Source organism: Saccoglossus kowalevskii, chromosome 1, assembly GCF_978046115.1.
Source record: "Saccoglossus kowalevskii chromosome 1, keSacKowa6.1, whole genome shotgun sequence".
NCBI classification, from domain to species: Eukaryota; Metazoa; Hemichordata; class Enteropneusta; family Harrimaniidae; genus Saccoglossus; species Saccoglossus kowalevskii.
In genome coordinates this window covers 9,108,344-9,129,411 of record NC_140641.1, presented here as the reverse complement: position 1 = coordinate 9,129,411, position 21,068 = coordinate 9,108,344, and the positions used below count along the sequence as shown (strand labels likewise).

General features: G+C 36.1%; 1 protein-coding gene across 1 annotated transcript in view; it reads left to right on the top strand.

Annotated features, from left to right (window-relative positions):
* Positions 1-212: 212 nt before the first annotated feature.
* The window catches only part of LOC100376782 (cell division cycle protein 16 homolog), a 33,342-nt gene continuing 12,486 nt past the window's right edge, over positions 213-21,068 (top strand). The window contains exons 1-7 of the mRNA XM_085499752.1: positions 213-314; positions 8,380-8,434; positions 8,580-8,677; positions 12,700-12,738; positions 13,134-13,271; positions 13,943-14,102; positions 19,688-19,782. Of these exons, the coding sequence (XP_085355878.1) occupies positions 231-314; positions 8,380-8,434; positions 8,580-8,677; positions 12,700-12,738; positions 13,134-13,271; positions 13,943-14,102; positions 19,688-19,782 (669 nt within the window). The 5' untranslated portion in view covers positions 213-230. The remainder of the gene's footprint in view (positions 315-8,379; positions 8,435-8,579; positions 8,678-12,699; positions 12,739-13,133; positions 13,272-13,942; positions 14,103-19,687; positions 19,783-21,068) is intronic.

The following is a 21,068-nucleotide window of genomic DNA, read 5'->3' as shown; positions in this document are numbered from 1 at the left end:
CACAGATAAAGAAGCAATCCATTCGTCATTTTGCGTGTGTGTGAAATAGAAAATTTTACATGTGAATTAAACAAAAAAAAATTGATGTGTTATTACTTGTATCGAGCACAAACGCCAATATCTTTCAACAACCAATGATATGACAGGTAACATCATGCTAAGTCAAGACCAGCTATTTAAAATAACGAATGTAATTGGTCACATATGAAAGGTCAAAGGTAGTGTTCAAAATGGCGGGTGAAAATGATTCAAAGGTAGATATTGCCGTGGATTTATCTAAATGGAGGCCACTTGTTCGTCATTTCATTGATCAGGTTAGTAAATCTCATTGTGTTATAACTAAGAATTATACTTTTATTTTCAAAATTTAATTTTTTAATCGAGTCATTTACTACACGTGTTGATTCGTGTTCTGAATCTTCTTTAAAGGGACTTGCAGATTTACACTTTCAAAATATAGGGGGTGGGGTGGGGGGGTGGTGGTGGGGGGGTTGTGGGTGGATTTCTTCAAATATTTTATTCATATATTCCCGACATCGGGGTGTACGTCACCTGACCGGTCACTGGTCATGTCTCAAAAATGGGACTATATATATTTCAGCTTTATTTTAAATAAAAAGTGTGACGACTCGTAAATAAAGGCATTTGACATGAAAGTTGTACATGTAATACTTCCATACTTTTGTAAAATGTAAATACACAAAGCGTAATCATTGTTTGATATTACGGCCCAGTCAGGCTGATAAAAATTAAAACTTACATATTTGGTGGTCTGTTTAAATTTGTTCGTGCTCTGCTTCAATAACAATTTTGAAAATGAAATTTTGCTAAACAGTATTATTGGATAAAAATGAATGCCATTTTTCTCTGATGGCTGATAGAAAAATCGTGAGACAAAAAGTAGCAAATTAAATAACCTGTGTTGTGTGTCAACAGAAGTTTTTGTGTTGCTTACTTGAAATGAGAACAAAATTATTTTTAAATGATCTTTAATGCAGGGCTGGTAAAATTTGGGAGTTACTTGCCCTGGTACAAAAGTAGGTTGTAGCTGGAGTAAGGGTAGTTTTTTTCCTCAAATCTATTTTTCCCAAAGTAATTCATCCTACAGGTTGATTTGTCAAAACCATCCATGGTGAAAATACTTTTAAGGTGGTAGGTCAATTACAATACTTATTTGCAGAATAGATGAAGAGTTCTAAACATCTTGTGGGATGCTGAATTGTTTGAATTATGGACATTGAACATTGTGTTATGAAAACATCGAGTTACAGAAATGACCACGCCTACTTTTAAGAAACCAGGCCCAAATTGTAACTTGATGTTCAATTAACAGAACTTCGAGTTATGGGCAACATACATTTTGGTTTTTGTTGAACGTCCACATTCAGTAACTCAAACTTTAAGGTATAGATGCAGGTTCGTGGGCACTCGGAGTGAAATTTTTTTTTTTTTTTTTTTTTTTTTTTTTCTTACCCAGACAGATAATGTTAAAATTGCAGAGCATTGTCAATGCTGGAACTTACTGTGGAATACTTTATTTTCGCTGGAATTAATTTTCGCTGAAAAGGCTTTTTGGGCGTTTTGCTTGGAATTAATTTTCACTGGTTTTTGATGAGTTTAATGTGAAATATAGGAAAAAAAAGTATATTCGCTGGATTTTATTTCACGGAATCATCCTTTCAGCGAAAATAGCGAAAATAAATTCCAAGCGAAAATAAAGTATTCTACAGTACTCAAAAATCGATTTCAAAATATAGGGAACCGAGGCATGCGATGTGATTAAAAGCCCTGAAAGTTTGTTTACGTTGCTCTTTGATTGACAAGTCACTGTTGTATTATATGCAAATGAGTTGCTGGCCTCAGTTACGATGCGGTGATGTGTGACTTCCTGTCCTGGACCCTTTTTGCTTACCTCAAGCACTATCAACTAGCCTTCCAGCATACAAGAGGAATGATAAGTAAACTTTTTCCCCCTTATCTTGCAACATATCAACAGTATACTGTTAAATAATTTTTTTTTTTCACGCATTTTTTTCTCCAAAGGCATTTTTAAACTGAAGTATACATTTTTTGTTTCGCTGTAGCAATCACTGTGCTTAATAGCATTGCAATGAATAAACACTATTGCTGTGCTGTCATCGATTAACGTAATCATGAAATGCTTGATTAATAAAAAATAAAAAAAATACCCTGGAAACTACAGAAAAATCGACAACCAGATGCTATTTTTAAACACCATGGAAAAATCAAGCACTCTGCGATGCCATCTTGGTTACCTTAATCGGAAACCCCTTGTCAGCTAGCATGCATCTGTATAGCAATGCAGAGGTCATAGGGTTTGTTTAATTTTTATCAACTCGTCGCGTCTGTAGTTCAATTTACATTAGTTTCCCTTCCATTTCGATTTTTTCTCACCGGCGTTTGAGCGATTGAGTATTAAAAACTGCGAATAGCCATTATGTAGCAAAATTTTCATAAAACGGGTATTATCTCTGTTCGTGTTTTCTGGTTGGTCGAAGAGATTAATTAAAATTAATTAGCTCCCACAGTTTTTGTAAGTTTGTCTTGAAATTTTCACACTATTTTAACGACATGTCTACCAACAAAAGGACGTATGGGCTTATTTTTAAAGCTTTGCATTCTCAGACAATGACATTCCGATTTCGATGTGAGAAATGCTGACTGGGATTGAATATATGGCACACATCCTGCTTGACAACTTTGTAATATGAAAACAAAACATACTATATATATGCCTGGGCACCCATTTGTTAATAAATAACTAATAAATGTTGTGTGTAAGTTTCACCTGAAATAAACAAGAATTGTGAGAGCTATCTAGATTTGAACTTCCTTGGTAAACTGAAAAACAATACAATACATCTACATCAGTTTTCCCAACAAACGTTGCAATACAATTAATTGAAGTCAAGATATTTTTATATCTGATAAATTTTACTGCATTGTATTTTATGTTTTTGTCAAACAAAGTTTGAAATGTAACAGCATAAGAAAGAAAAAAAATGGAAAGACTTGTTATAGCCAGTCACTAAATATAATGTCATCTATGGATGTAACTGTAACATTATTTTGTGTACATTGTACAAGTTTTAGTGCCCATGTCACTGATCACTGTCAGTTCATATAACGTCAGGGAAAACATTTTTTTGTAAATTTATAAAGTAATCAAAGTATGTTGAAATTAATAAATCAATAATGAGAAAAAAAATTCTACAATGGCATTTCGACACTAAAGTCAGCGATTTTTCATTGCAATATACTTTGTGAGTAACGCTACTATCACTGTAACATTGTCAGCTGATGGCATAACAATGAATGGGTATTCACCGCTGCTATTGCGGTCATTGGTATCTGACTTTTTGGTACAAAATACACAAATTTAGAATGTTTTGTTAATTAAAACGATTCATTGATGATTATCTTAAACATCACATCAAAATTGCCAACGAGATGTTGTTTTTAAACATCGCGAGAAAAACATGCACTCTGCGCCCCCATATTTGTTACCTTGAACAGAACCTCTCTGTAACCCAGCATGCATCGGTCGCAATGTCACATCGTGCATTATGATGCCTTAGGGCAGCGTTCTTCGGTATTAAGGCACCCTCTGAATGAGGTATTTTCAGAGGTCAGGGTTCGTTTTTTCTTGACCCGTCTCATCAGCAGTTGAATTATTTACACTTTTCTTTCCAATGTGACTTAACTTCACTTGTTTTTTAGTCCCCGTTCAAATTTTAAATATTCATTATCGATCATGTCATAGTACCCCAGACCATTCGTCCCGGTGTTATCGCTATCGCCACACGAGACTCCAGCTTGTCTCCTATACAATTTTCCTTCCGCCCACTTAATTTTAATATTCATATGACCTTTGCACTGACATCGATAGCCAATTGCATTCGACCGCGGACGTCACTCTAAATAAACAACTGAATAAATTAATATACCATATTTGGAAGATAGCGGGTAAATTCAACGTTGTTGGTGTGTTCCTTCGGGTTCCGAAGTCGCACGAAACGAGTTCATGTTCCGTTATCTTTCGCAAGTAAAACAGGTCGATATGTATTAAACATGGCATTTGTTTTCTTGTTTTAACCCCCTTATTACGCAAGCTTCCGTCGAAGTGGTGTTTTTTTCGACGATTTGTGGCATGTTGCAAAACGAACGAAACATTGCGGCATTCTTAGCGGTGGATAAGGGATCGACTATGTCGTCACATTTATGTCTCGTTTGAAAGAGAATAAACAACCGCTCAGAAAAATATGTTGCTAATATTTAAGTGCGGTGCCTTGAAATCGCCTGCCCGACGTCCAAATTTCAAAAGGATGTTCGATTTGCAATGACGACCGTTCATATGTACTAGGCGACGTTACTAATTACTACTAGGGTCGGTGTTTGCATTAAGAATTATAGAACAAAAGATCAGCAAAGCGGTGCTTTTGTCGGCGATTTTGTCAAAGGGAATATTGATAAAATGTTGCAAAACAGAATCGCGAGTTGGGTGAAAAATTGCGCCGGCGGCATTCTCAGCGATGGCGACACCCGAGAAACACCGTGTCACGGTGCATTCGTGCATCAGTACACCGAAGAAATACATACATATTGTTGCGGACGACTATTGTAGACTGTGTTCGTGTAGTCTTCGAGTTTGTGGACAGTTAAAGTCGTGTGTGAATTTATTCAAGCCAGGAAAAGCAGGAGGGATAACTTATGGAAATCGTCTTTCCAATTTGATCCAGTGCGACGTTGTGAAAGGAGCGACTCTGTCGTCTCATCTATGTCTAGTTTGTAAGAGAAAGATTGATAGCGCAGAAAAATCCGCCAATAATGTAAAACAGTGGCGTAAAATTGTCAGTCATTCTAATATCTCCCAACCTGTGAACGAAAGGGTTAAGCGTGCTGCCTTGAAATCGCCTGCCCGACCACGTTCAAGTTCAAAACGACGTTCCATAACTTTCTCACATTCAATTTGCAATGATGACCGCAGTTCAAATGTTCTTAGCGCCAATTTCCTTAGAAATCATTTTGATTTGATTTATGGATGGCGAGCACCGACACTCCGATCCGATGAACTAATCAAAACTAAAATGGCGCGTGTCACGTGACTTTGTTTACTAAAGATAGCGTGGGCGTTTGATTGACACTCAACTCATTAGTATTCCACCAATCACAGCTACATCTACTTTCTGGATGTGCGCAGTCAAATTGTATAGGAGACAAGCTGGAGTCTCGTGTGGCGATAGCGATAACACCGGGACGAATGGTCTGGGGTAATGTCATAGATATACAGATATATTGGTTTGACTATCCTATTCAAAATGGCCGATTATCAAGCATTTCTGGCATTTAAAGATGGATTTTGTTCAAACTTGGTACATACATTAGAAATGGGTTCCTGATGCACGTCAGTTTATTTTTAAAATGGCCGTAGTGGTGGCCATTTTGTATTAATAAATGCAGCTCTAGTGCCATATTTCTGACATGCTTTGACTGATTATGTTCAAATTTTATATATTCATTATACATGTATTCAAAATGGCTGATTTTGTTAATTAATGCTGTTCCAGAGCAATATCTCTCAATACTCGTTTGACGATCAGATACAATTATCAATCTTTTTAATGTTAAACAATCATCTTAATCATATTCCTGACATATTTATGTTCCAGCTATATTACTATAAACAAAACTATATATCTTAAATTCGATAACTAATGGGGATTGTCCCATGCATGGCTTGTTAATTTTGGGGTAATTAATGTCACCGGCGATTGAGAGATAAAAATCGGAGTGCAGCAAGTCAGGGTAGATCTTCCCGACGTACATGTACACCATGACTTGTTTTGTCACATTGTTGCAGTTGTGTGCAATGGGCAAATTATTGCTACTCTAGTTTTTTTTTGGATTTGGAAGTTCTGCATCACGGCCGTGTGTCCAAGCCTTATGGTATCGTTTTGACTCTTACAAACCGCGAGGGGTCTCGCCTTGGCGAACAAGAGATTGCATCCAGTGTAGAACCGCTAAACCTGTGGCCACATATTCCTGTAGCACTTAGATTGAGCCGGTGTATTCTGACTTGGAAGCAGCGGGTAACCGTCCCCTTGACACTCTGCTGCTACATGTATCTCTGCCTCTCATGTTGACACTCGCTGCCTCCTTTTGGGGACGCTGCCGGGGTATCCCATCAAGTGGAGGCAATCCGACAAAGGGCACAATGCACAGGGTAGAAGACCCGATGGCAAGTCCAGGCTTCTATACTCACACATGTTTGTAGTTCCTAAAGCTGCAGGTGGCCGACGTCTAGTTCTGGATCTAAGCAAACTAAATCAGTATGTGCTCCTCAATCGGTTCCACATGGAGACACCAAACACTGTTTTACTCTTAGTGCACCGGTTCAATTGGTTAGCCTTGTTAGACTTGAGCGATGCTTACCTGCACATACCTATGCACCCAGCGAGTCACTGACTCCTTCGATTCGCCCATCTAGGCCAAGTATTCAAATTACCTTTCGGGTTATGCATGGCTCCATATGTGTTCACCAGAGTGTTGAAACAGGTGGTGCTGGTGCTGCATCAGTCATTGGTACACATCAACTCGTACCTAGACGACTGGTTGCTACATAACCAAAACAAGGGGTTCTGCTTTGTTGACACCACGATACCTTGTTTCCAAAGTGTGTTCCACACCACACGGCTATTTATGGTCAAATAAATACATGACAATAGCAAAATAATTTACTACCTATGAAAATAGGTGCATACATGTACCAGGCATATAATAATATGTTCAAATAAATAACAGTTAAAGGGCCATCTCATCAACCACTTGCTCGGGTTGTGACTGTTGACACAATGCCAAGACTTGTTAGTCCTCGTTCTGACGCAGTCCGAAAACAGGAACTTATGTTTTGACCTCCGTGTGTTCGTTCGTGCGTGCGTGCGTGTGTGTGTGTGTCCGTGCGTGCGTGCTTCCGTGCGTGCGTCCGGACCTGTATCTTAGAAATGCCTGGACCAATCACAATCAAACTTCACACATACATCATACATGATATTATACATATGCACGTCAATTTGTTTCACGATCTGATTCAAGATGGCCGAATGGCGGCCATTTTTTTGCTAAAAATCATCAAAATCAAGCATTTCTTGGCTGTTTACAGATGGATTTTGTTCAAACTTGGTATATACATTAGACATTATAGAACCTTGAAGCACATCATTTTGTTTTACGATCTGATTTAAGATGGCCGAATGGCGGCCATTATTCTGCTAAAAAAATCCTAAAAACCAACCATTTCTCAGCTGTTTACAGATGAATTTTGTTCAAACTTGGTATATACATTAGACATTATGGGACCTTGATGCAAATAATTTTGTTTTTCAGATAAGATTCAAAATGGCCGACTGGCGGCCATTTTGTTTTAATGAATGTGGTTCTCGTGCCATATCTCTGACTTGCTTTCACTGATTATGTTCAAATTTTAAATATTCATTATACATCATGTCATAGATAGACAGATATATTGGTTTGACGATCCTATTCAAAATGGCCAAATGGTGGTCATTTTTGTGCTAAAAAATCATCAAATATCAAGCATTTCTGGCATTTATGGATGGATTTCGTTCAAACTTGGTACATACATTAGACATTACGAGTTTCTGATGCACGTCATTTTATTTTTCAGATTGGATTCAAAATGGCTGATTATATTCAAATTTTATATATTCGTTATACATCATGTTATATATATGCATGTATTCAAAATGGCTGATTTTGAATGCTGTTCCAGAGCAATATCTCTCAATATGGACAAGTACTTGTTTGATGATCAGATACAAATGTTAATGTTAAAAAATTATATTCCTGACATGGTTATATTCCAGCTCAATTACTATAAACAAAACTATATATCTTAAATTTGATAACTAACGGGGACTGTGCCATGCATGGCTTGTTATTTAACAACCAGGGTAGCTTGTTTTGACCATGTCAATGCAGAAACCATTAAAATTACAGTTTTGGCTGTGATTCAATTCACAGTGAACTTTACCATGGTTGACCCAAACTCTCTAAACAACCTCTAGCAAAGTGACTGCCTACACATACATTTTTGTATGTGTACAGTTTAAATATGTGTATCGCCAAATCATATATCAGTATATTATGTATACAACTGTATGAAATAAGATAAACATTTGCGACCACTCGTCACTATAAAATAAATACTGAAAGGTGACACACTCTATTCACATTGACACTTGGGTTGGATACCAGCAATGCAATGCGAAATAGAGAGACATGATAATTCAAGATAACACCTTTTATAACCATTGTAATATATTATCATTATTATTTCAGCATCAGTATGAAACTGCCTTGTTCTGGGCAGATAAAGTGGCTTCTTTGTCAAATGGTAAGCATTCTAATACATCGTTGATTTATATGTGTATGTCATTCGTTGATATTACAGAAATTGGTTTGTATCTAACATCCTGAATGAGACACTGAATGTTTATAATGAATTCAGTTCATGTTGCAAAGGGTTTGTTTCTCAATAGGTGAAGTGGAAGATTTGTATTGGAAAGCACAGTGTTTGTATTTAACGGGGCAGTATCATCGAGCAGCACAGACCATAAGAAGTAAAAAACTAGACAAGGTAGTACCGTCTCATCTTGCATTAAAACCTGTCTGTAATAATCAGACGTTGGCATTGTAAAAATACAGATGGTGTTCTGTTTTTTTTTTGTATAGCATCTATGAATAATAAATTGTGGGAAGTGATGGAATAATAAGTGAAATGAATTCTATATTGCATGATTGTACAGTAAAACCTGTCAAAATGACCCCTGGATAAACTGACCTACTGTTAGAACCGACCGAAAATTTCTCCATAGACGCCAATGTTAAAACAACCTGTGAAATCCGACCACTGTCTACTCTGAACAACGATCGCATTGATCAGTCTCAAGTCCAATATTCACACTGAATACATTGACCAGACCCGCAAACACAGTGTTGCGTTGATGAATACCTCCACTTTGATGAACGTATACAAATTGAAGCAACTTATGATGGCGAGTCGAAGCAACAGATTGTTGAGAATTTTATTGCAGACCAAGATAACAATGAATCCACAGACAACGATGACATAAATTGCGACGACAGTCAATTAATCGACCTCCACGATGGCAATGACTTGACGCATGGCGATGTGCTAGACATATTTACGAGATTATAGTACTTAGCAATAAACAAAGACTCCGGTTACTTGACAGCTATCCAAGATCGGAAAACAAAATCATGGAAAAAGGATGTTCTTTAAAGCAGTCAACACTCGACAATTTTATTTTTGACATCGTAATTTGATTCATTGACTTAACAGCAACTGTCTGCATAAATGTCTGCTCCCCACTAGAGCCAAGTGTTAATGGCCGATAAAAGAAACAAAGACATGTACACAATGCAGCAAAGATTGTTTTTACCTTGCCCGTACCATCAAAGATGGAAGGGAAAGGTATATTAAGGGAAAAATTTTGTCCGGCGTTGTCGTCGTCGTTGTCGTTGTCGTTAATAATTGTTATTGTGTGCATAATAACTTTACTAATTCTATTCCAAACTTTATCAAACTTGGTCACCTTATTCATCAGTATAAAGTCTTCCCTGAGTTTGAACAACAGATGTCCTGTATGAAAATATCATGCAAAAATTGAGAAAATCTGATAAAATATTTTGACTGTTTCTACTTGACTGATCACTGGTGATACACATCAAAGGTCACTGATCTCAGTGGAAATATGCATTGTTGTATGTGTTCAATGAAGCAAATGATTTATCTTGTAATAATATCCTTGGTAATGTATCTCAGAATCCCATACTGGGTTTCAAAACCAACTCATGGAGAGATTGCACAGTCTGATACACATTTGCAAACCTACCAATAAAATCTTTACATAAAACAAGATGTCAGAAAATCAATATAAGCACTCCTATGAACTGGGTGCCTAACTTTGATTAAGATCTGAAGCTAATAGAAAATCTGTTTAGTTCAAAGTTATCAAATCAAAAACAATACATAAAAAATACATTAAAAGCAAAACATTTCATCCACATTTTAAAAAGAAAATTATTCTAAAATATATGTATTCTGTATTTGACAAACAGTTCATTCGACAAATGAAAACTCACAGGAATATGTTTCAGCTATTAGAACAGAATGATAGAGTTTTTATAATACTAGTTTAAAAACGCACTTCAAAGATTGCAGTGTTTGAAGATGTAGATTCTCAGGAGGCAACAGTACTGTTGACTTCTCCCTCCACTGGACACCAACTATTTAAGTTGATTTGCATACAAAGCAGAGCTTGCAACATGATAGCTATTCATAAAGGGTGTTTTTTTTTTACTTTTCATATAATACAGTAGTCACACAATGAGGCAGTTCATATTTGTTTCAGTGAATCATTAATTTTTGACAGACACCTGTACAAAATACTTGGACTAAAGCCAGCTAAATTTTTCTGTTATCTTGCATGTTTTATGAATCTATTCATATCTAAATGCAGCACTTTTTTTTTGCAACGAGACATTTGTTTTTATTTTAAAATATCTGAATTACTTTGAATAAAGCTGGAAATTATGTTCCTTAAAATAATTAAACAAATAAGGCATGTTTTTGTTAGATATTTACATCTTTTAAGGACATTCGGTAGACTGATTCCCCACTGTTGGTTCAACCCCAAAACTTGTTTGTATTCAAAATTAATTATGACAATGCATATTTATATTGAAACAAACTATGATAAAGGGAATTATATTATATAACAAAGGGCAAGGTCACCAGAGTTCAACTATGTTTATAGGACAGGTGTGAAATAATGTTTTATCATGTTTTCTGTAATTAATACAATAAAATTTTCCCCATAAGAAGATCTTTTGATCAGTTTTCCAGTCACTCTGTTTTTGAGAGCGATCACTGCAAGCACCACGCTCTCCAACTATCGATATCGCAGTCTACAAGAAACAGTTTAAAAATAACATCGATAGATCCAGACAGCGCATCAAAACTTCATCAAAATTTGAAGAAATGAGGGAGTCAATGGAGAGAGTGCCGATGTTGATTTGGAAGTGGTCGAAGATTTCAAACAACGCATTAGTGAACTGTGTGAAGGGTAGAAGCCAGAATATATTTTTAATACTGATGAATAGGGTGTTTATTTTAGAGCCTTGCCTGATAGAACACTGGCAACAACATCCGACGATTGTAAAGGCGACAAAGTTTCAAAGGAGAGACTGATCGTGTTGTTTACATGCAACATGACTGGCAAGAAATAAAACCGTTCGTTATCGGAAAGGCAGCGAAACCATGCTGTTTTAAAAATATTGATCCAAAAACTTTGCCTGTATACTGGAATTCTAATAAGAAAGCCTGGATGACAAGTGCCCTATTTGAGGAATATCTCTGTGATTTGAACAATCAAATGCATCGTAAACGCCGAAAAATCTTGCTTTTTCTTGACAACGCCACTTCACACTGCCCGAATATTAGGCTATCGCATGTCACTCTGAAATTCTTTCCTGCCAATACCATATCTGTTTTACAACCGCTAGACCAGGGAATTATTAGAGCAATTAAAATTGGACACAGAAAGAGACTCTCACGTTCTGTTATTGCAAAGATTGACACCAATCGAGTGCGAGTGATGTGTCGAAATCCGTAAATGTACTTGACGCCGTACTCTGGATCAACAGTTCATGGGATGACATGAAATCTGAGACAATAACAAAATGTTTTCACAAAGGTGGTTTCAATTAACTGGACAGTGAAATCACTGATGTGGAAAAAGCAGACAACACAGAAGAGATAAGAAATCTTATCAATGAAGTCACAGGGCCAGACGTTCAATGCATCGTTGACGAATATATCTTAACTTCGATGACAATATACCGACAGAGGAAACTTACGATAGCGAATGGGAACAGCAGATTCTGGAGAATTTTATTAAATACAAAGAAAAACCAAAACTGTCCAGATGACGATACGAAAGCAGTGAAAATCAAATCGTCAGTGAATGTGACGAGGGCAGCAACATGACACATGAAGATGTGCTGCACATGTTGACAAAAATAAAGAACTTCGCAATCAACAAAGGCTTGTGTTACCTGACGGCAGTATAAACCCTGCAAACCAACCCTGAACAGAAAATTGTACAGAAAAGATGTTTGAATAGTTTTTTATGACATTTATGTACGTACTTAACTTAAGTTTAGTGACTTTTTTCAACGTGAATCAGTGACGTCATTAAAAATGGGCGCCTTCATTAACATGTCTCTAGTGAGTTTTATTGCTTTTTTTTGTACATGTACAACTTTATTCATAAATGTACTACATGTAATCAAATAATGTGTAAACTTTCGTTTTATTGATAATAAACGTAAATACAATGATATTTACTTATAGATATGCCCCATTTTTTTCAAAGGCACACACCCACCCTGGATAAACCGACTCCCTCTGAAAACCGACCCTACAATATGGGCCCACCCAAGGTCGGTTTTGACTGGTTTTACTGTATATGCTATGTTTAATGTTATTTACATTGCCCCATATTTCTCTTCTTTTGCTGTAAAAAAACTGAAATTCACCAGCCCAGATAGATTAATATCTTTTTTTTTTTACAGACACATATAGCATGCCGTTACCTGGCTGCAAAATGTCATGTAAGTAACTGGTACATTCTTTGAGATTATGTTACCGGGTAATCACAAATTCTGCTTTCAAGTTCCCAGACTCTCATTTTGAGATGAGTCTGGGTCCTAATTATAATACATGTAGCATATATACATAAATCTTCAGTGTGTCTATACTTATATATATATGTACTAGTATAAATTCTTGCTTCTCACAAATTTGTTTTATACTATAAGTAATGTCCCTGTTCTTCATCAATTTGTATTGCATTCTTCCATGTCATGTTTTCTGTTGGTAGCTTCTATTCTTTTAGCTTTCCAATTCCAGATGTAGGTTTCTTATACATCAAACCTAGTATTTCAGTTTATCCTAATGATTAATTCATTACCGGTAATCAGTGTTTTTTTATTATACATACATGTAGTATGAATGCAAAGAATGGCAAGAATCCTTAGATGTTTTAGATATGATTGACTTCACAGCTAAAACACCAAATAAGCATAAAAGAGATGACTCCAAAAATAATACAAAAGATTTTGATTGTAGAGTTCCAACCAGAAAGGTGAGTCTTTTTTTGGTTTTATTCAATCAAAGTCTAAGAAGAGAAACTGATGCTTGCATACTGTGGAATACTTTATTTTCGCTGGAATTAATTTTCGCTGAAAAGGCTTTTTGGGCCTTTTGTATGGAATTTATTTTCACTGATTTTTGATGAGTTTAATGTGGAATATAGGAAAAAAAGTATATTCGCTGGATTTTATCTTCACGGAATCTTCCCTTCAGCGAAAATAGCGAAAATAAATTCCAAGCGAAAATAAAGTATTCTACAGTATATGTTTTGTAAGACAATTTCTCAGACATGCACACACTGATTTAATTAAAAATGTACACCAATTTTGAATTTTGTAATCTTGTTGAGAGATTGTGATTGTGCCTTTAAGATACCACTTTACGTGTATCTATCAACAAATAATATTGTAAAGAGCATTAATGATTTGCTGTTTTTTAAACTCATCATTTTCAATGATAAGTAAAATTTGCTGAATTAAATTCACATGTACATATAGAATAACAATAGAACTCATTGTTTCACTGCCAAGTTTGTGAACTTAAAAACCAGTGAAATTGATCAAAATAGTGAAATTAATTGTCAGTAACAATAGTTGACTGTGTAATAATGCAATGTGTCAATCTGAAAAGAATACTGCATTAACATTGTTGGGTTTTTTTCAGATGGAGAGTTCTATTTATCTTCTTAAAGGCAAAGTATATGAATCCATGAATAATAGAGGTCTAGCTTCAGATAGTTACAGAGAAGCATTACAGTTAGACATCTATTGTTATGAAGCATTTGATCTGCTAGTCAGGCATAATATGTTAACAGTAAAAGAAGGTAAATAATGACACAACTTCAGTTAGGGACGACGTCAAAAGATCGATGTCGGATAAAAAACTTAATTCCTTTAGTTTTTTTCCAAACCCCCCTACCCCCCACTGAAACTTAATTGATAAATATTGGTCATGGCGTCAGACTACATTCACCATTAAATACAAATTGATAATCGGACAGTAGTATTGCATAGCAGTTGATTGTCGGGTGGGTGTTTACAAATGCACCTCATTTGACGCACAGATTTACACTCGAACCAAACCATTTTTCTGTTTTTTTCTCCTTTTCGGTTATTTCTGTCCATGATTGGATAGAACTACAAATACTCCAAGATTTTTTTGACTTCATTAAAAAATAAAATCGTTTTTGTAGGATGGAAACTTTTTGAGGTCAAAACCCCCCACCCCCAAACTAAAGGAAATAAGTTTTTTATCCGTCATCGATCTTTTGATGTCGTCCCTTACACTATGGCTTTTTTTATAAATGTGGTCAATTTAATTTTTGTTCCTGTATGCAAATATTGGAAGTTTACAAGCTCGACTCTCCAAGTGTAGGCCAGACAAAACACGCCAGTGCATGTTCCGGTACCTCAGTATAGCGCAATGGTTTCTATCATGGGTCTGTGAACAGAACGTTTTGCAACACACATGTCTTACTGTAAAATACTTTATTTTAGCTGGAATTAATTTTTGCTGAATAGACTTTTTAGGTGTTTTGTATGGAATTTATTTTCACTGATTTTTGATGAGTTGAATGTAAAAATATAGGAACAACGATATATTCATTGGTTTTTATTAGTCCACAGTCACTCTACTAGGACGGTTAGGAAGCGCCGCGTCGTTCTATTGTAACTACCCTTGTCTCCATAATCATTGAAACAAAAGAGTTGTTAATGAGCTGAGAAGACATTAGCATAAAACCGGCGACGGAAAACACACGATAAATCATGAGACAGTGCGAGAGTTGCGTCATTTTTCCCCACAAAGCATTGCAATACATGGCACTTTACCCTTTCACCGAAGAGCAGTCTCAAACACGAAAATAAACATGCTTTGTATATACACGTTTTTCCCCCAATAAAATCTTGCTGTCTTGTATGGCATTCTGAAATTATTAATAGTTAATAGAATACTACATTAGTATATCACCCAAAAAATTCCCACACAAAACGTAAACTCGCCCCTGTCTCGACTGAATCAAAAAGCAGTGCGAACATGCTGAAACCGTTTTTCTTGAGTAAAGCATCTTCAAGATTGCAAAAGAACGCTCATCTGTAAAATACAATATCATATATTTGATTTAAAAATAAAGCACAATTTCAAAAATTCACAGTCGTCTCGAGCAACATCGAACGCAATGAATAATGAAGAAAAATACGTCATAGTTTTGAGACCAGCAAAGGTTCTCAGAAGCTGCTCGTTCACACCCTTTAACAATAGCGCTTCCTAACCATCCTAGTAGAGTGACTGTGATTAGTCCTTTGTTCGGACGAGGTCCAAAAACGAAGACTATTAAGTTTGGTTTGTTTCGTATGTACTTAAGTATATATGCATGTATGTACGTATGTCCGGAGCTATATCTCTGACACCCATTGACGGATTTCATTCAAACTTTACATGAAGACAATACATAATGTCTTACTTATGCGCATCAAGTTACTTTCTGTTTAAAATTTGTACAAAGATAGTATACCAAGGGATACATTTGTACCAACATTATTTTTGTGATTCAATATGGCTGGCTGATGCCCACTTTTTATGTAAAAGCACTATAAATCGTCATTTTTACATGTCCGAAGCTGTTTCTCAGAGATGACTAGGCCAATTTGGATCAAAGTTGGTATGATGATCATACATATTGGGTTATAGTTGCATGTCATATTTTTTCTGTGATTCAAACTAATATGGCTGACTGGTGGCCATTTTGTTTTTCATGATACCCATGCCTACTTTCCCATGAATGCAATGAACATTTCTGTTTAAATTTTGTACAAAGACAGTATACCAATAGATACATTAACATGAACATGAACATTATTCAATATGACTGCCCAATGTCCAATTCTCGTGTAAAAGCACTAAATCCATTTCCTATTAATGGTTCAATCTAATCTCAATGACTTCATCAGCATCATATTGATATGTCAGATCACAAAATTTTGGACGGGGACTGTGTCATTAATAATGACTTGTTTTCACTGAATCATTCTTTCAATAAAAATAGCGAAAAATAATTCCAAGCAAAAATAAAGTATTCTACATTACCGGTATATATTATTGATTGAGCTCTTGTGGTTAGTTATACCCGTACTCGACCGCGTTAGCGCCCATGCCCGGGCAAGCGCCCTCCCCCCACTTTTGCGCAATTTTTATATTTGGGGTCACATTCGACAAAGCGCCCACCCCTTCAAAATGCAACTAATTTAAAACTTGGTCTTGCGTAACGAATCTTGGTAATCGTTTTTATATGATACAGCGTGGATATCGATCGCTGTGAACATGTTGTGAATGCGTAGATCACGGTAACCGTGCGTAAACTACGCTTCGACAATGACCTGTTAATACAAGTAAAATGCGATAAATATTCAGTTTACCTCTCAAAAATGGCTAGTTACTAGTTTTTTGGAAAAACCATATCGTTTATTCGCTGAAATCAATTCCAACAGATCGTACTTCGACATCGATTATTCACTTCCGCATTGCGTTACCGGAAAGTCTTCGGGAATTTCCGAAGAATTGCATCAGTACAACACAGCATTCTGATTAGTTACAATCGTTTTCACTAAACATTGGACAATCAGATTGTGGTAAATGTTGATACATCAGAGCAAGTACCTAATGAAATTGCCACTGATTTTATCACCACTAATCAAAACATTATAACTGTAGCCTAAACATTTTTGATACAATGTATACCTGTCTGAGTCCAAGGCGCCATTCTCTCTTTTATTGTTTGCGCAAGACATTTCGTTTTTTTAGCATGAACAGTGTGAATTCTGACCAGCATTGCTGATTTACAATGATCTTTGGACAATGGCTGAATATCTTTTCAAGCTACATTTTACTTATTACACGGAGGACAGAATTGTTCCCACCTATGTTAAAGAAGACGAGTTTATGTGCATGTCATATCAACATTTTGTTGAATATTCATGCGAACAGATAGCTTTTTTAAGGCGAATGCAGGCTATTCGTCTGCAAATCATCAAGGAAATACAAGTGAATATATATTGTTTTAATACTGGTACAAGTTGACTTCCATTTCAGTTCGTATTGACCAGTTTTTGGCGGAAAGCAAATCACACTTTCTCTATCAAAAATTTGACATGCCCTGGGCGTGATGTGACCAATGGCGTCTGCTATAGCAAACTCAGTAAATCTATAAGAAAATTCCTGGTTTCCCCCCAAATACGATTTTATAGACCGAACACATTGTTCACAGATTATACTGGGGACTGTATGGTGGTTGAAAAATTAGGTGCACTCCTTGCTGTTGTAATAAATGTACCAAATTAGGTTCGACAATCCTGGCGGAATGAAAACCACAATTATCCTTGATTACACAATATCCCGGTGCCAAACAACGATTTCCAACATGGTCTTCTACATTGACTGCTTCAAAGAAAAAGTTCATCATTTCTATAGCATTGGAAGGTCCAACAATGATATCAGATTGTTCGACACCAAATATACTTGTAAGCAGGTTTATTGTGTAATTAATATTAGACGCAAACCGCTATATTTCTGTCGCCGGTGTACCAATTTCTGCATGCCCGTAACGCCGGTTTCCAGTAGACTAAGAATATATACGAATGACAGACGCCTCGTCAAACCAGTGCAGCTGTTCTGGTCTAAAATCAGAAATGTTATCGATAAAATCAAGCATTCGTTGTTCGTTAATGTCAGTCGTTGACTTTGCAGCAATTACAAGGTCGTAGGAAGCAAAAAATACAAGTATTTGGTCTGGCCATCCATCGAGGGCCGTAGGTCCGAGGCGTATGTTGACGTGGGCCTAAGGACCACGTCTGCTAGGGGGATCCGTGGTGGCACACATTATCTTGGCGTAACTTTGACCGAATTTCACGCCGATAAATACTAGGCTGTCGCCGTTTATAAAATTCAATATGCTGTAAAATATTGCCAGTCAAGCATGTTCTGTTACCACGTTTTCGTCCGTGCTTCCCAGCTGAAACATCACTGCTAGTAATAAGTTTAGTGCATATATTATTCGCAGTACTTTTTGACACCCTAGTTTGTTGTGCAAATTGACAATTTTCTGTCGTACACTAAATTGTGTGTCGAATTATGAGACTGCATTTTTTCACCAAATTACATGTACTCCCGACTTTCCCGCGTTATATGCTCTGGGTGTCTGGACACACTACTGGGACACACACAAACGTAACATTTTATGTAAATGAGTTGAGTACAGACAGTTATACATTGTATCAAACATGTTTAGGCTACAGTTATGATGTTTTGAATAGTAGTGATAAAATCACTGGCAATTTCATTAGGTACTTGCTCTGATGTATCAACATTTACCACAATCTGATTGTCCAATGTTTAGTGAAAACGATTGTAATAACTAACTTGACCCATTAGGTCAAAGGACGCTGCTGTAGGTCAAATCTGCAATTGCATCATGGCGAAAAGTGATTTTCATCGAGAGTTTGCGTACGATCCAACAACTTCGTCAGTGGAAATAATATGACAATTTTGACTTCGACTGTGTTCCAACAGACTCAAATGTTTTTAATTCCGTAAATTATGGTGGTACGTAATTAATATTGTAATAAAATGTGCGTATTTTTTGTGATCATTTCTGTTTCTTCATTGTGAAAATCAATGACGACGCAACTAATTTAGTAATTTGATTTTCCCTCAAAGACGTAATCTGTCACTTGATGAATCAAAATTTTCATTTGCACTCTTTTTCGAGGGGGGTGCTCGGGTAAGCGCCCACCCCTACAAAATCGTGATTTTCTGAGTTGAGGCCCCTGGGCGCTAACGCGGTCGAGTACGGTATATTTATTATTTTTTTACTTCCTGTACTACCTTGTACATTGCAAATACATGTATTTATGTTCCTTTACTATTAGCCTGTACATTGCAAGTATGCCGTAATTATATTTAGTAATTAACGATGTTGGTTGCATGAATCGGCAACAAATATCTATTTTGTTGATATGGTTCCGTATATAGAGCTAGAATGAGGGAATGCCTAGCAATGGTGTTAATAGTGTAGTCACATCTCGTGGAAAGAACAAAGGAATGCCAGCACAAGTGTTACATGTAGCAGTTAAAATATTTACTCACACACTGCCGATTAACAGAAAAAACTATGCATGTGTTAAGGACAGCGTACAAGTACCGGTAGTTACATTACCATGCTTCCCATTGGATATACTTATATGATAATTGTACCTTGTGTTAACTTTATGTATACTTTATACACTGTGCATGTATGTTATTAAATATATCAGTATCATCGTTTTGCAAAATTAATTGAACATATAATACTAGTATAGGAGTAATTTTCCCCATCACCAAAAAAACAAAGAAATGTCTTCGTCTCGTTTCTTTCAGAACTATTACTTTTGGAATCGTTGCCTTTTGAGCAACAATGCAGTGAGGAAGATATTGATCTTATCAAGTTTTTATATAAAAATAAGCTGAACAAGGTAAGAGTCTGTCACCAATGTCTTGAACTGAATCATGAAATGAAGGTCTACATACTAGTACATGTATTCTTGTTTGGAAATCAGAGATGGTGGACTGGCAGCCATATTTAGTTTTTAAAGACATATCCTCCATCACATGAAAATGACAATGCAGAGCTATATTAATAATTGTCTAATGATTATCCTTTTTCTTTACATTTTCAACTTCTTTTTCAAAAGTCAAATTGCTTCCATATTTACTATCAAACATATTTTGGCTGTGGGGTGAAATCGGTGCCAAAATTAATAATTCTATCTTTGTGTGGTCATGTTTATATTATTATATTTGTTGTGATCAGTTTATCTTTTATATTATTGTATGTGTATATTATTATTAGTCCCTGTTCGAATGCAGTCCAAAAGTGGGACTTATGGATTGACCTCTGTTTGTGCGTGCATGCGTGTGTGCATCCGGACCTGTATCTGACTGATTACTTCACACATACATTATACATATGCACATCGGCAGCCATTTTTGTGTTGAAAATCATCAAAATTAAGCATTTCTGTCATTCCTGAACCAGATCTCGGCTGTTTTGTTTAAACTGTCATTTAAACGACTGGCAGCCATTTTGTTTTAGTGAATGTAGTTCTTGTGCCATACATGTATCTCTGAGATGCTTTCACTGATTATATTCAAATTTTGTATATTTATTATACATCATGTCATAGATATACAGATTTATTGGTTTGACAATCTGACTCAAAATGGTCAAATGGGGCCATTTTTGTGCCGAAAAATCATTGAAATGAAGCATTTCTGGCATTCTGGGGCCAAATCTTGGATGTTTACAGATGGATTTTGTTGAAACTTGGTACATACATTGGACATTATTGGACCTTGATGCACATCATATTTTCCTCAGATGTGATTTAAAAAGGCCGACATGCGACCAAATTGTTTTAATGAATGCAGTTCTAGTGCCATATCTCTGACATGCTTTGATTCATTATGTTCAAATTTTATATATTCATTATACATCATGTCATAGATATAAAGATGTATTGTTTTGATTATCTTATTCAAAATGGCCACCTATTGCTTTAATTAAAGGGGAGCAGATGTCTGGTTTTTGTCACTGTACATGAAATTTGAGATCTATGAATTAATTCTGGCGCTGAACACAATTTGTATGTACTGCGAAATGCCCTAAATACTGAGTATAAAACAGGCTGTGAAGTAGCCCCTCGGGGACACTGAGTGATCACGTCACTGACTCTTCATGATGTGTTTGTATAATTATTGC